Source organism: Euleptes europaea, chromosome 10 (assembly GCF_029931775.1).
Source record: "Euleptes europaea isolate rEulEur1 chromosome 10, rEulEur1.hap1, whole genome shotgun sequence".
In the NCBI taxonomy this organism is placed as follows: Eukaryota; Metazoa; Chordata; class Lepidosauria; order Squamata; family Sphaerodactylidae; genus Euleptes; species Euleptes europaea.
The window spans coordinates 74037679-74054781 of record NC_079321.1 but is presented as its reverse complement, the minus strand read 5'-3'; the positions used below and the strand labels follow the sequence as shown (position 1 = coordinate 74054781).

Below are 17103 nucleotides of genomic sequence, written 5' to 3'. Positions count from 1 at the left end.
CATGAGGATGGTATGCGGTAGTGCGATTGTGCTGCTCCCCGGTGCTGTTGTGCTGTTCTGCCCCAACAATCGGGTTAGGGATATCTACATCAGGTGAAAGGGTGGTCACTTGATGCTCGGATCTGCTCTTTATGCATCACCCAAATGCTCCTTGTCTGTTGTAACCAATAAAACTGTGGCCTTTTTATACCCAACTATCTGTGTATGTTGTATTTGTTAATCAATTTGAAGGGAAAACGGCTCTTGCACCTGGGTCCGCAAAGAAGTGGTAGAAGTACTCACCCGGTGCTGCTCTTGTGTCCCGGTGTGGCTATTTTCTTCCAAATTGGAGCTTCACGATCCTCGTCCTCCAGGACAACCCTGCCTTGCCGGCTGCATGGCTGGGCTGCTGTGTTTCACCCTTCCCTGCCCTTCCCTTCTTAAGAGCCTATAGCTGGTTTGGGGTGGGTCAGTCGCCACGTCGGTGGCAATTTTTGATGACGTGGACATGCCTGCTTGCCCATGCCCCCTTTGGGCCTATTTAAGGTTGAGCTGCACAGCAGCCTGGCCTTGACATTCCTGGAGCAGCGGACCCTCCCTATGTTGAGGCTTTTCTGTTAGTTTGTCACAGCTTGGTGGTTTTTGGTATTGGGTTGGATCCAATCCAGGGAAGATGTGTCTGTGTATGTGTCTTCCCCCTTTGATGGGGACCCCCCATTAGGGGTCTTGGGGTGGAGCTGACCAGGAATGGCCAGCTTGGGGGGTGATGTGTGGCTCCATTCCCAGGTGGCATAGGAATCACTCAGAGATTTTTGTCCTAGTGGTACCACTGTTACACCACTCCAGTTGCTGCCCCAACAATCGGGTTGTGGATGGTTACATCGAGTGACAGGGTGGTCACTCGATGCTCAGATCTGCCCCTTATGCGTCACCAATATGATCCTTGTCTGTTGTAACCAATAAAGCTGTGGCCTTTTTATACCCGACTATCTGTGTATGTTGTATTTGTTAATCAATTTTTTTTGGGGGGGGGGTAATGGCTCTTGCACCTGGGTCCACAAATACTATTACAGAAATATTCACACAACAATTTTCCAGTAAACCCTGGATATGTTAAAATGACTCTGACGGAGGGCAATTTCATTTAATTTGCCTCCAGGAAGTCTTAATCAATAAAATGTAAATAAATAACATTCCTACCAAACAGAGAAAGCCTTTTAAAACAAACAAACAAACAACAAATCCCCCTCAGCTTTGGTCTTCTCTTAAGCTGATGGCATATTTAGTACTACCTGCCACATCAGTGATCATTAAAGTCCAACAGAACACTGTCTAAGATTTGCCGTACTCATTTATACTTCCAAATATTGAAAGTAAGCATATGCTAGCATGTGTATGCACACACACACACACACACACACACACACACACACAAAGAGCTTATGAAGAGTTTACAGAGGGTCAGAAACAGCAGGCAACCAAGGTCAGGTCATTTTTGGGCATTCAATTCCCTATTTATTGTGACCCAAAATGTAGATCTCTTTTCTATGCTGCACTATGTGACTATTGAATACATTGGTGGTCCTCATCATTTTTTCATAGTCCGATCTTGACTCATTATGATGTCACTAGAAGGAGCCATGGGCTTTTCCATAGCCACAGCAACAAACCAATCAATCCTGGTGTGCACTCTAACCCCCCCCCCTTGGCAGGAGAAGGAAAGATTATCTCCCCCCCCGCCCAGTATCTTGAATAATGTTTGGGCAGATTTGACATGAAGTGTATCCATGTAGCCTCCTGAATGCCTGACATTAATGTTCTCACTCCTCAGAGGCTAAATTTTCCAGGACACCCCTAGTACTTCAGGTGCTAAACTGGTGTCTAATGCACTATGGTGAGAAAGAAGGAGAGAAGAGAGGCAGAAAGCAAAGTGAGCTACAGTCTCTTTCATCTCCTGTCAACCAGGCTGGGAAGAAATCATCAAACAGTCAGTCCTTGAGCATTTAGAAAGGATGGATCTGATCACTAAGAGCCAGCACGGGTTTCTCAAGAATAAGTCATGTCAGACTAATCTTATCTCCTTTTTTGAGAAAGTTACTACCTTGCTGGATCAGGGGATTGCTGTAGACATAGTTTATCTAGATTTCAGTAAGGCTTTGGATAAGGTTCCACATAGTATTCTAGCTGACAAATTGGGAAAATGTGGTTTAGATCCTATTATTGTTAGGTGGATCTGCAACTGGTTGACAGATCGTACCCAAAGAGTGCTAGTTAATGGTTCCTCATCCACTTGGAGAGAAGCGACTAGTGGAGTTCCTCAGGGATCTGTGCTGGGCCCTGTGTTGTTCAACATCTTTATAAATGATTTGGATGAAGGAATAGAGGGGATGCTTATTACATTTGCAGATGATACTAAATTGGGAGGGGTAGCAAATACAGAGACAGAAGACAGAGCCAAGATGCAGGATGATCTTGACAGGCTGGAGAAGTGGGCTAGAACTAATAAAATGCACTTCAACAAAGACAAATGTAAAGTTCTGCATTTAGGTAGGAAAAATCAAATGCATAATTATAGGATGGGGGAGACTTGTCTGAGCAGTAGTGTGTGTGAAAAGGATCTTGGGGTCTTAGTAGACCAAACACTGAACATGAGTCAGCAGTGTGATGCGGTAACTAAAAAGGCAAATGCAGTCTTGGGCTGCATCAACAGAAGTATAGTGTCCAGATCACGCAAAGTGATGGTATCTCTTTACTCCGCTCTGGTTAGACCTCAGCTAGAGTACTGTGTTCAGTTTTGGGCACCACAATTTAAGAAAGATGTAGACAAGCTGGAACGTGTCCAGAGGAGGGCAACTAAGATGGTGAGGGGTCTGGAGACCAAGTACTATGAGGAAAGGTTGAAGGAGCTGGGTATGTTTAGCCTGAAGAGGAGACGACTGAGAGGGGATATGATAACCATGTTCAAGTACTTGAAGGGCTGTCATATAGAGGAGAGTGCCGAGTTGTTTTCTATTGCCCAAGAAGGTCGGACCAGAACCAACGGGTTGAAATTAAATCAAAAGAGTTTCCGTGTAGACATTAGGAAGAATTTTCTAGGAGTTAGAGCAGTTTCCCAGTGGAACAGGCTTCCTTGGGAGGTGGTAAGCTCTCCTTCCCTGGAGGTTTTTAAGAAGAGGTTAGATGGCCATCTGTCAGCAATGCTGATTCTGTGACCTTAGGCAGATGATGAGAGGAGGGCATCTTGGCCATCTTCTGGTCACTAGGGGTGCGGAGGGGGGAGGTAGTTGTGAATTTCCTGCATTGTGCAGAAGGTTGGAGTTGATGGCCCCGATGGTCCCTTCCAACTCTTTGATTCTATGAAAGCAAGTGGGGATGAAAGGAGAAGAACAAAGAAAAGAATTGGGGAGGGAAGGAAAGATATGCGATATGAGCCAGAAATATAATGTTCACCTTTATTAGTATCATTACTGTTATTAACTGTACCTTTTTTTCTCAAGAAAATTTGGTTTTAAGTGGACAACATGCATGTGTTCACATAGCCACATAGAAGCACGTGTCCTTTTGACAATCCATTTGTAAAATTTAATTGGTACTCCCATCTCATTCTCTCGCGAAACATGGCATTGTGATCATGGAAACAGAAATCCACAAAAGACTTCTTATATACCACACACACACACACACACACTAACCACACACAAATACCACTCCTTATCTTCACATGCAGATGTTTGCTTACACACACACACACATCAGATCTGAATTTTGAAGGGAAATATGAAGAGGGAGAGAGAAGCTTATCTGAAGAATATAGGGAAGAGGCACAGGAATTAGCATGGCACAGAGCATGAACATGCAAGGAAGCAAGGCATCCAAAGGCGGCTGAGCTGCTGGGTGTAAAATACAATGCTTAGCTGTAAGCTGTGCATAGTCATGAGATTCACAAAATGGAAAACAGGGAAGGATGCAATGTGCCCTCCCTCCTATACTCTTCTCATCCATCTGTCCAGAATTAAAATACATGAAATATCACTCGAACACAAAACTCAAATGTAAAGAAACAGTCATTTTGAGACTGCTGTTAAACAAAAAGGACTGCACATAGCAGATCTTATGAGATTCTTGTAAACTGAGAGAAATTTTCTTCATGCTCCAGCTGGAGTTTTACCATATCAAGTATGGATATATTGATACAATGCCTTCTGTGGACATTTCATATTTTTTAAATAGCTGAGATTATGAGAATTGCAATAGAATGGAACAGCCCAGGAAGCTGTTGGAAATACAGTGTCTAGTGCACAAAGATTGATTAAAGAAAGGAAGATCAGAAGGGGGCAGCAAGTGTGAGAGTTGGATAGATAGAAAGGTTGTGACCCTTCACCCTTGCGCTGTTAGTTATGGACCCTAGTGAGAAATAAGCCTGTCTCTCAGTCGTTTACCAAGTTTGTGACGTCTGAATAAACTCACTTTGTTGAGTCCTTAATCAGACTCAGGATCATTCTTAAGAAAAACTCCATTTCCTTAAGAAGCCACCTGTACAATGGAATAGGATTGTAATCCACTGCAGTGATTATTGTAGGTATGACTTGGTTTATGATGTCTTATACCTTGTAATCCACCCACTGCATTGTTAATAGCATACGTTGCCTTAGATAGTTTGTTGTTCAAATTATTTTCTAATTCTGTAATCCAGATTAAGTCACAGCAAAATCAAATCAAATAAAGAGTGACAAATCCTTTCTTCAGCCTTCCAGCCAACAGCTAGGACCAAATTCATGAGCTTTAAAAACATCTAAAATATGGTGGTTCCTTTGAAGGCCTTTCCAGATGACCAAACCAACCAAATCAGAAAGAGCCGGTTTTGTCATTTGTTAAAAAGGTCTACAGTGCACTGGTCTTTGGAGGCAACATGGCTGCGCTGCCTCGAAAGGAGGTTTCGACCTGCAATGCGGCTGCGCTGCCTCCAAAGGAGGTTTCGGCCCTGTCGAAACCTCCTCCCAGTGTTAAAAAGCCATGCAACCCTCATAGGGTTGCATGGGAGATACGCCACCAGGTGGCGGACCTCGCCCAAAATTAAAAGGGGCATTCCCAGCCCAGCGCCGGAATGCCCCGGGAACGCCTCCTGGAATGCTGGCGCGGCCTTTGACAATGTTTGGACACAGCCGGAAGCCCCCGTTGGCATCCCGGGACGGCGCTGTGCCTTGCAATGGGTGTCCGGGCCTTCCCGCCGGTGTTCAGGCCACTAAGCCGGAGTTAGTTGCTCAGACGCTGGCACAGGGGGCCCGGACGCTGTTGTGGTGCCTTCCTGGCCTCCTAAGGGCTTTTGCCCTTAGATCTCAGGAATGCACTATGACTGTATTAAGGTCCTATTCAGTGTTAGTAGTGCAATATGTTAGCCTTTCACAGTGAAGAGTTCTGCTGCAAACAGAGAGCCATGCTGAGAGAAGAAATGAATATGAACAGCAGTGAACACTTGAGCACAGTAAAAAAAAGGTTTTTTTGGGGGGGAGGAAGGGGTTCAACAATAGTGGAATAAAGTTGCAAGAAGTTGTCCATGTTTAACATGCTTTTAAAATCATTGTTATTATCCTAAACTGCTACTTGAGCACTTCTCCGCTGGATTTCTACAGGAGGAGGGTAGTCAGCCTCTTTTTTAAAAAAGAGTTCCAAAATAGCATGTGCTTCAGTAAAGGGAATCTGTATTGCTCAATACCAGCGATGTCATGTAGTCATAGCTCTTGTGCAACCATATACCATGCAACAATTCTCAATACCCACAGGTGATCTAACTGCAAGGGAGGAAAGGAAATCTCATTTCCCTATCAATACTATGACTGGTATGCTGGGGAATGCACTGTGCCATCTTAAGCAGAGTTGTGTGTGTGTAAAGTGCCGTCAAGTCGCAGCCGACTTATGGCGACCCTTTATGGGGTTTTCAAGGCAAGAGACTAACAGAGGTGGTTTGCCAGTGCCTTCCTCTGTATAGCAACCCTTGTATTCCTTGGTGGTCTCCCATCCATATACTAACCAGGGCTGACCCTGCTTAGCTTCTGAGATCTGACGAGATCAGCCTAGTTAAACCCTTCTAAATCGATCAAAGGCTTAGAAGAGTGTAACTGCTTGGGATGTCCTTGGCAATTTCCTAACTGGAGAAATGCTTCTTAGAGTAACATGTCTGTAATAACTAATAAGCAACTGCATATTTACTACACCCTTACATCAATATTGTAGAAAGACCATTAACTGCCTTTTGTTTTAGAGCACATCCGCATAACACTTATTTTGGGTGGCCAGATTTATATATCTGGTAACTGTAGTTAATTCATGCAGGGCTTTAGATTGTCCTGGTTCTCATCCACCTACAAGCATTGTCTGTTTGGTCTTTAGTATTTTAGTACCGCAGGTATTCCAGTGTTGCCCAGTTCTTCAGTAATCTTTCCCGTGACAAGAATGCAGAATGTACTAGACTGGGAACATGGAACATTCTAGAAGTACAAAGTACTACTGACAGCTTATAATGTATATGCAAAGACCTTACAGATGACACAAGAAATGCTTAAAATATAATTTCTTCTCACTTTCTAAATTATATTTCAGTTGGGTCAGGATATTGCTAGGATCATTTCCATCATCATGTGCCATTTGCACATGAGGACATTCTATAATGGTCCCTAAAGTATTTTCAAATTGACCAAATGCTTCAAATAGACTGGAAAATTCTGCAGGTTGTACCCAATCATCACCATCTAGAGAAAATGCAAGCAATGTTGGATCATTGTGTCTCTAATGAAAAAAGCTGTTAGCAAGAGATTGCTGTAGGCAGCTTATTACCAGGGCAGTATGGGGATAAGGAAAGGGGGGGGGGAAGATAAAAACTCGTACAAAAGAAAGAAAACTCCACCACGACTAAGAGAATTCTGAAGACCTAAAGAATGAAAAAGAGTCCACAGCAAATACTTGCAGCATTTCAGGACACTTTCTCTATTGCTGTCTGTTAAGAAGCTCCTGAGCATCCAGCATGCAAATCCAGCGTTCTGCAGAACTTGTAAGAGGGACAAGCTTGCTAGACATCTCCATTGCCACATACCAAATGAATTCACCAAACAGTCCCCAGCTATTTCAAATTACCAAAGAAGTTTGGGGAAAACCTGAAAGTGATGTCACACCTCTAGGAATCACTGGAAGCTCTATGATAAAAGCATACAGTTTTTGGCAATTCGTCAAGAGGACTGATGTCATTTCTGGAAAAAAAACATGGAAGTGACATCAGTCCTCTCTAGATATTGCTGAAAACTCTACGTTTTTACCTTTCGGGTTTATCCTGAAAGTGACATCAGCCATCACTGACAGCTACTCTCCCATGAACCCCCCCTCCCATGATATCACACTGGTTGCCAACCTGTCAACTCTGCTCATGGCTAAATTGACACTGTGCTGGTAATATTTGTATAGAGGAACCAAATAATTAGTCTGACTCCTGATCACAGAGCCCTGTAGAAGCACCTCCGAAACCTATACAATAGACTATGAATTGAGCTTTAGGCAATGTATTGTCTAATAATATAGGTATTTGTGCGTAAAACTGTTTTATTACATAGTATGGAATGAAAGATTTCAGGTTGGGGTAGGTTAGTTCCCAATACTTCTGTGTAAAAAAACTGTAAAGTAACCACTAGAAGACAGATAATTGCTTTTATTTATACACAATTTTTATTTTTCTCTGTCTACTAAGGTTCTGAGCAGCTTCAGAAAACAACTTAGAACATAACCACAAATCAAACATTAAGAATCAGAAAATCATCTAAAACATCAAACATAAAATCATTTCAAAAACAAATCTGGATGAGAAAGTCATACAGCCTTCTAAGGTATTAGCCAGATTCGAAAAGTGAATCTCAAAGATTCGATTTGTTAGGAGTCCCCAAAAGTGGTGCCTATGGGTGCCAGATCACCCACTGACATCTTTCCTGGTGTCCACCAAGTGTTTTTAGAAAGTGGGCAGGGCCTGGTGGGGCTTTTGTTCGGCAGGGTTTCTGATTGGCTATGGGAAATCTAATTGGCTGAGCAGATTTTTTTTTAATTGCTTTTGGCAGCAACTGCTAACATAGCACAAGGACTGTGCGACTCAAGGTAAACTGCGTGCATGAAAGAAAATATTTTTTCAACAATATGTTCATTTTAAAAGGCATCTCGTTAAGCAGAGCTTCTGCCTGATGTGCTGAAGTGTTACTATTGGGATTATGCATGAACTCACTTCCTGACATTTTATGCTTGGCTCCATTTCCTGTGGCGGTAATGTTGTGTTTGGTTCTGCATCCTATGGCAGTCGTTTTGCGCCTTGCTCAGTCTTCTGCGGCAACCATTTTGCAGTTGAGCCCACCACCCAGAGTCAGAATTCCAAAGGTGCCCGCAGGCTCAAATAGGTTAGGGACCCCAGCTGTAGGTCATTATGCAAAAGGCCCTGCAAGGCATTCCTGTCATCATAACCTTCTTAACAAAGGGGACTCTAAGCAAGATATTCAAATTTTTAAAGGAATACATACTTTGGTTTGCTCCAGGGAGCCAGTAGACCAATCTTCCTCCCATCATCGGGTATTCAGCTGTAAATTTTAGCAGGCCAAAACTCAGATAAGAGTTTGAGAAAATATAGATGTGATTTTTCTGTGATAGGTAGTGCTTTTTAAAGAAATAATTAATAAACAAAGGGCTGCTGCTTTAACTATTACAAAACAGTATAATCCTGCTAAACTGTAAACGCTATTTTTGGGAGGTGGGGTGGGGTGGATGAAGAGAATGTGAAATAAGGCAGCATGCAGTGGGAAGATGCATAACAGTGGCCAAATGGGATGTGGGCTTATGTCCCACACTGGACTTGGACTCTTGTTATGCCACTTAGGCATGGTGTAGATGTATCACCAACTAAACACTAGCAACAAGAAGTGGGCCATTGGTTACATGTTCAGTTTACTCCGCTCTCCTCCTCTTGAACCCAAATTCTCCCTCCCTCCCTCAACCCCCAGTTCATCCAACTTTTGCTAACCGTAGCTAAGGGGGTTCTTAAACCCCAGTTCAGAAAACATAACTCTATATCATTAAAGCATGGATAACACCTTATTGGTGTTAACTGCTTCTCCAATCCCACCCAACCACAACAATGTCAGAAATGAACGAGACAAATTTGCTTGATGGGCTAGTCTCCCATTTAAGCTAATAACTTTTCTAATGCCAGTATTTGAGTGACTGGGGGGGAAAAGAGTTTGGATGTGGCAATTATTTTCTTCTTAAAGGGGAATTATAGCATTTTGTGAGACCTGTAGTTATTTAATGAATCAGTTAATTTCTACTGCAGGTTCTACTACAACCAGAAGCAGTGCGCTTTAAAACAAAATTTCATTAAAAATATGTTCAAGTAATATGATAAAGAAAAATATATAAAAAAAACATTCATTGTGGAACTATCCCCTTACCAAGATGAAGCACTGGTTTTATTAAATTGTATGCCATCATGATGATGAGCCACCCAAACAGTAACATAAAAAACACCACTATTATTTAGATGTATTTGAAACTCAAGCTCGACTGTTCCCTAAAGAGACAGTGATGGATGTTTGGGGACAACTGGGCCAGATAGAGTGGGAAACGGTAAATTGACATATAGGACACTAGTGACAGCATCATTTTCAGTGTATGACTCTATGTATTAATATTTTTCATAGCACAACTGTGTCTCTTAGGGATTTCCTTAACATAAACTTCATTAGTGAGGAAGGCAGCAATCCATAACCAATTTTCCTTTCATGTTGCACTTGTTTGCATAGAAACCCAGCCTTTTTGTTAAAAACATTTCCAATTAATCCCTCAAACAAAAGGAAATGCAAATCTTATAGTCTCCCCTAACCAAAATCCTCCAACTCAGGGCTCTGATCACCATCTATTATACACTAAAATGAATTGAAATTCCCACTTTGAGCCTAACGTAATTTTCTACTGATAATAGGCATGGATTCCCAGAAGCACTCCATGCATCTTGATAGTAACATCCTAATTTCCTTTCCTGGTAAATGTTTTAAATAAGATTTTAGCACCAAAGGAAATTAACCTTTAAATTAATTGTAATTATAAAATGCCACTGCTGATTTTGTCCTCAGACTAATTGCTCGCTATTATTTAAACCAGCTGCACCTCAGCTGAGCTTTAAGTTACATAGTACCAGTTGATCAAGGTGTATGTTTCTGTCTGTATGCAGGTTTGTTTGTTTGAAGTGCTGTAAAGATCAGGACAATATTGTGAAATGTACATGTCTAGGGTTGCCAATCTCCAGGTACTAGCTGGAGATCTCCTGCTATTACAACTGATCTACAACCAATAGAGATCAGTTCTCCTGGAGAAAATGGCCGCTTTGGCAATTGGACTCTATGGCATTAAAGTCCCTCCCCCCCCAAACCCCACCCTCAGGCTCCACCCCAAAGATCTCCAGGTATTCCCCAACAGCAAAGCCCCGCAGCAGTCAGAGGGGTGACCATGAGGGGAACAGCCTCGCATAAAAAGGCCATTCTGTAACAGTTTTTCATTAAAACATACCATTTAGGATTGCTACACCATATCTATTACATAATGTTCAGTTTGGGTCTTAAACTGTGTGTGTAAAGTGCTGTCAAGTTGCAGCCAACTTATGGCAACCACCTACGGTTTTCAAGGCAAGAGACATTCAGAGGTGGTTTGCCATTGCCTGCCGCTGCGACATGGCCCTGACTTCCTTGGTGGTCCCCCATCCAAACACTAACCCAGATTGACCCTGCTGAGCTTTCGAGATCTCATGAGATCAAGCTAGCCTGGGCAATCCAGGTCAGGGGTTGCTCTTAAATTATATAGCAGTAGAAGACAAGACAGAACAAAGGTTTCTAAATAAGCAGTGGGGAATAGATCCACTGGCCCTCTTTGTTAAACACCTGTTTACACTGGGGCCTATGAAGCCAAGCAGAAATCATGTGATTTGCTTTGAAATGATGTTTGGGCTGGGTTTAGATTGGGGCACAGAGGAAATCTCTGTGTGGGAACCTGTAATGTCTCTCAGTGGTCTTGTTGCTAAACATGGAATCTTCATATGAGGAAGACTTTTTCCATCGAAGGAAATATTCCTGTAATTCCTCACAGTGGGAAAACATAGGATCCAACCCCTTTGTGCATATCATGAGCAGGATCTAGAAAACTAGTTTGATACATCCAAAGTCTTGGCTATGCTCCCCACCCACCATATTCCAGACTTCTTACAGTGTTGTTATATGCTTAGCTTCTGCTTTGAGAAATACTAGTTCAAAGTCCCTTGGGGTATATATAACGTGATTTGCTGTTCTTTGAGTCATAGCTACTATATAATGGGTGGCTTTTCATTATATATCAGGGTTATACAATGTATAGAACTAATTTCTGACCTTAAAAATTAAGAAGATGAAAAGGGATAGATTAGAGGAAAAAATACAAGTGCAGTTGAACATTGCTCAATAATTGGGAAAGACTCAAAATATATTGCATGCATCTCACTCAAAATAAGGAACATCCCACATACTATGACACTATCCTAAGGCCACTCTGGAAGCTGCTTAGGATGCAATTAAGTGCTACACCAACATAACTGGAGATGCTAATGTAATGCTGCACCAATGGTGCACCACTGTAAACATGGGGTGGATGCAGCTGTGCTGACATAGAGGCAAGAATGGGAAACAATAGGTCGTACCTAGCATGGAGCTGGACCCCTTTTCCTAAGCTCCGTCATCCCAGGTTCTGCCTTTGGCACCATCATAACATTTCACTGGTGAAAGAGATGGCAATATAGAAACACTCCACAAACCTTGACTCATAGAATCATAGAGTTGGAAGGGACCACCAAGGTAATCTAGTCCAATCCCTTGCACAATGCAGGAAATTCACAACTACCTCCCCCACACACACCCAGTGACCCCTACACCGTGCCCAGAAGATGGCCAAGATGCCCTCCCTCTCATGATCTGCCTAAGGTCATAGAATCAGATTGCTGACAGATGGCAATCTAGCCTCTCCTTAAAAACCTCCAGGGAAGGAGAGCTTACCACCTCCCGAGGAAATCTGTTCCACTGAGGAACTGCTCTAACGGTTAGAAAATTCTTCCTAATGTCTAGATGGAAACTCTTTTGACTTAATTTCAACCCATTGGTTCTGGTCCAACCCTCTGGGGCAACAGAAAACAACTCAGCACCCTCCTCTATATGACAGCCCCTCAAGTACTTGAAGATGGTTATCATATCCCCTCTCAGTCTTCTCCTCTTCAGGCTAAACATACACAGCTCCTTCATCCTTACCTCATAGGACTTCGTCTCCAGACCCCTTACCATCTTTGTTGCCCTCCTCTGGACACGTTCCAACTTGTCTATATCCTTCTTAAATTGCAGTGCCCAAAACTGAACACAGTACTCTAGGTGAGGTCTAACCAGAGCAGAGTAAAGCAATACCATCATTTCATGTCATCTAGACACTATACTTCTATTGATACAGCCCAAGATCACATTTGCCTTTTTAACTATTGCATCACACTGCTGACTCCCACCATTCTTATACAGCTAAGATGCAGCTTTGCATATTGTCTAACTCTGCAGGCAACCACAGTTTTCCTAATCACTTTATAAGCTTCAGCCAGGACACCCATATGTCAAAGGATAGGGTGTGTAGAATGGGGCTACACTTCTCCACTGAAACTGGGAGTTTGCGTGGATCTATTTCTTATAGGGTCTTGCAGAATTTTGAACAGTTGCAATATTATGTGGCCTATATTGCTGGGTATATTGCACTGGCCCCAAAAGCAAGCCTTTGATAAGAAGCTGATATAGGTAAACGAAGGTGAAGTAGTTGAAACAATGATTATAATTTTCCATGTTGCCTCAACGCAGTGACACTCCCAGTGTATATTGTTGTGTGCTGGGCCAAGGCTTAATTTTTCTTTTTAATTTTTCTCCCAGGATGCTGCCTCCCCCCCCCCCCCACAACCCTCTCATTGGTTTCAGGCACTGCCTGACAACCCTAGTGTCAGCTATACTGGCATTGCTCTACACTTGTGTGGCAGGGCTTATGCTTGATCTCCATGATACTTACGCAACAGATAGAAAGCTGAGATTTGTATGCATATAATCCAAGAAACCTAGATTATTTGGGGGGGGGGGGTCTGGATAATTTTACCTCTCCCATTCAAAAGCTGAGACCCTCATAATAGAGGCAAGCTCTCCAGCACACAGCAATATACACTGGGAATGTCACTGCATTGAGGCAACATGGAAAATTATAATCCACGTTTCAACTACTTAACCTTAGTTTACCTATATCAGCTTCTTATCAAAGGCTTGCTGAACTGCTAGGAAAATATTATCATATGTGAGGTGTTTTGTATTTGTATTAAAGGAATACATGCATATGTTTGGTTTTTCTGTGCTTTTTTACTGCCCCCAGAAACCACTGAGGACCAAAATAATGTAAGCAATAATCATCTCATGGCATTCCAGTTGTTAGGTTGCAAATTTTGCATGATCTTGAATTATTCTAGCCACATAGAAAGGATCCCTGAGGGGAAAACTGCGTTCAAAACAGAAACACAGATCCAAATAGCAAACTGCTCTCTGACAATGTAATGTTTGCACTCTATTTCTGTATCCTTAAAGCTTTTTTAAAAATAAAATATTTTGTTTCCATGTATTTATTTTCAATCATTTCATTGTAAGTGATTAGATAGGCCACATAATATTGCAACTGTTCAAAATTCTGCAAGACCCTATAAGAAGTAGATCAGAGCTTCAAAGAGAGTATTGTATGAAATAGGTGGTGAACACCTGGCTGCACATACACACTTTCACATGAATGCTGTATGGTATTCAGAGATCAGTTTTTGGAATTTAAGTCTTTTTTTTTTTTTTTGGCCATCATAGCAGAATTACGGCAACCCCATAGGGTTTTCAAGGCAAGAGACTTCAGAGGTGGTTTTCTATGGTCTGCCTTCACATCATGGCCCTGATATTCCTTGGAGGTCTCCCATCCAAATACTACCTGTGAGTGTGTGACTGGCCTATTCCCTTGGCCGAGTGGGGATTCGAATCTGGGTTTCCCAGGTCCTAGTCTGACACCTTAACCACTACAACATGCTGGCTGTATGAAATAGGTGGTGAAAACCTGGCAACACATACACACATTAACATAAATGCTGTATGGTTTTCAGAGATCAATTTTTGGAATTTAAGTCTAGAGAAATGAAATTTCTTCATTCTCTGAAAACATATTGGCATCATTTCTGACTGCATAACTACCATCAGTTTATGGCTGCCAACTCCTGCTTGGATAATCCCTGGAGATTTGGGGCCAGTGCCTGGGGAAGTTAGAGTTTGAGGAAGGTGGGCTGCGAGGTCCTCCCTGGCAATTGGCAGGGGATGGGGGTGGACTTACCAGCTGCAGAGGGAGGCCGACACGATGACATCACTTCTGGAAGTAATGTCATCACATCAGTTATGTTGAGGGAGACACTCTGGTATTTGGGCAAAAAACTCTATGGCAGAGGGTGTTTTTACCATAGAGTTTTGCCCAAATACCAGAGCATCTTCCTCGACTGTGCTGATGTGATAATGTCACTTCCAGAATGATGCCATCATGCCAATGGGGCTGGGGCCTCATTTTAAGCCCAGTTAAGACCTCTGCTGGCCAGCTGGATGGCACTGGGGGGAGGGGGCCCAAACTGAAGGATCCTTGGCCCCTGGCGAAGGTCTGGCAACCCTACTGGAGGAGAAGGAGCTCAGTGGGAACATTATGCTATAAGTTCCACCCTCCAAAGCTGCCATTTCCTCCAGGAGAACTGATCTATGCAGTCTGGAGATCCAGAAGAACCCCAGGCCCCACCTGGAGGTTGGCAGGCCTAAACCAACTAGGTTTGAAACAGATTAACTAATATTCTGGGGTCTCATGCATAAAATCACAACTGCTTATTAACTAATTAATCTGAAAAAACTGCAATGACTGCATCTGCTGTTACAATCACTAATGCAAATTAAAATGCACATTTCAAAAAGATGGATTGAAAGGTGGAAGAAATCCAGAATCAAGCCACATCATTCTGAGGCCTAATTTAAATAGAATGCTAGCAGGCAAGAGGAACTTAACTGTGTGATCTTACACATGTCCAGCATCTTATTTAAACTGTGCTGGTATGTGTACAATGATGCTACACATACCAAATTAGCACACCAAAGGAGGCCCACCCCTATTATGAATCTCTGGCCTGCTAAAGTTACACACGAAACAGCAGAGAGCCAGGTAAATAAAATGCTGGATGCATGAAAGATTGTGTTAAGATCTGCTTACCCACCTGTAACATGTTTAATCAGGCCTGATTGTGAGTTCAATAGAGTGAATGAGAAAAATGTGGAACTATATAAAGTAAATTAAGCAGACATGTAAGGAACTGTGATTATTTGCATTATGAGATATTAATATTTGGGCCACTGAAATATCTTCAGCAAGCAAGAAACAAATAAGAAAATCTTGCAGTAACTTATAGCACTTTTAAAAATTGTATTGCTCTCTGCCTGAATTTCTGTATCTTTCATAGAATAATAGAATCATAGAGTTGGAAGGGACCACCAGGGACATCTACTCAGGGTCATTTACTCAGAAATAATTCAAAGGAATTTATTCCCAAGAAGATGAAAAAATTGTTTGCAGCAGTCTTCTAAATCCATTTATGTCAATGGGCTTAGAAGGGTGCAACTCTGCATAGGACTGCATTATTAGTGAAGTATTCCTCCCTATCTGCTTTTGGGTTAGGGAAAGAGTCAAGAGGCTATACTGAGCACAGATAATGACTGGTAGCATTGCGACGCTGATTAGCTGCTACTTCTTCAAGCAAGACAAAAGGGAGGACGAAGTGGAATCCTCCATCCTGCATGGTGCAAAGAGTTGAACTGGATGTCCTTTAGGCCCCTTCCAACTTTTAATTCTATGATTCAATGTGGATGATGGAGAATTAAGAAATTAAACAATACACTGAAATACAATAAAAAACATATGTTTGTTAAAAAACAAAAAAAACTTCTACCTGACTAACACTGCTTTGGGGAAATGACTATATTCACCCAAAGATTGAATCAAGAAGACAGAAACAGACTATGGCTGTGTGAACCAATATGGAGTCTCCTTGGCCTATTGCACTGCGCCGTGGTTGTGATTTTTAGAGCGTGCCAGTTTCCTACAGACCTTGCTTCCCTGAGCAGAGAAGAGCCTGGTGAGGCAGAATTAAGTGAAGTAGCTAGGCTTGTCTTTTAATTTCATGTAGCCTACAAATTCCACAAGTCTGTTGTTTTATTGATGATCCTCCAGAGCTTTTCACTAAACAACTAAATATTTAATAAGCTTTTAAAAAACACCACATTTAATTGTTGAATTTTCCTGACACAAAGCTTGTACGAGAAGAGTCAAAGTGCAAGAGTTTACTGATTAAATGAATATTTCAAAGTAATAGAATGACAGCCCATTCCTGAGCCTTTGGGGGCCGAGGAAGGCATGGCCGAGGCACTGCTGCGGTGCCTCCAAAACCATTCCCCAGCCGCCAAAAGGCTTTAAAAAGCCTTTCAAATATTTTTTGGCTTGAAAATCGGGCATTTTGCCCCATTGAAAACAGCGAGGCTGCACCAGCAAAAAGCTGGCACAGCAACGCTGTTGTTGTTGACAGCGAACCTGAGGTAAAAGGGGTCAGGAAGCTGCCTACTGGCAGCTCTGCCCCCCAGCATGCCCTGGGAACGCCCCCTAGTATGCTGGCGGAGGCCGAGTTGGTGTCCCTGGGCTGCGCTGCCACGGCAGCACAGGGAGACTGGTGTGAGCAGCCCAATACCGGAGTCCCTGCTTCTTGCGGCGGCGCAAATGGCCCGGGTGCCGGCGCAAGAAGCCCAGATGCTGGTGCGGGCACTTGCGCGCCTCCTGAGCTCTTTCCCTCCAAGAGCTCAGGAATGGGCTGTTACTGTGCAATTTTAAGAAAATGTAGTTGTCATAAGATTTCTGAAAAACAAGATGCTCGGGTAAGATTATATCCCACCAAGAAAAGACAGGTGTTGATATTTTGGT

At 42.6% G+C, this 17103-nt stretch overlaps 1 protein-coding gene across 2 annotated transcripts in view; it reads right to left on the bottom strand.

Annotated features, from left to right (window-relative positions):
* Positions 1-17103, bottom strand: part of NKAIN2 (sodium/potassium transporting ATPase interacting 2) — a 722370-nt gene that overhangs the window by 20282 nt on the left and 684985 nt on the right. Inside the window, exon 6 of one of the 2 annotated variants that reach the window (XM_056856242.1) lies at positions 8523-8579. The exons of the other annotated variant lie outside the window; for it this stretch is intronic. Within the exon in view, the coding sequence (XP_056712220.1) occupies positions 8523-8579 (57 nt within the window). The remainder of the gene's footprint in view (positions 1-8522; positions 8580-17103) is intronic. 2 annotated transcript variants of the gene reach the window in all.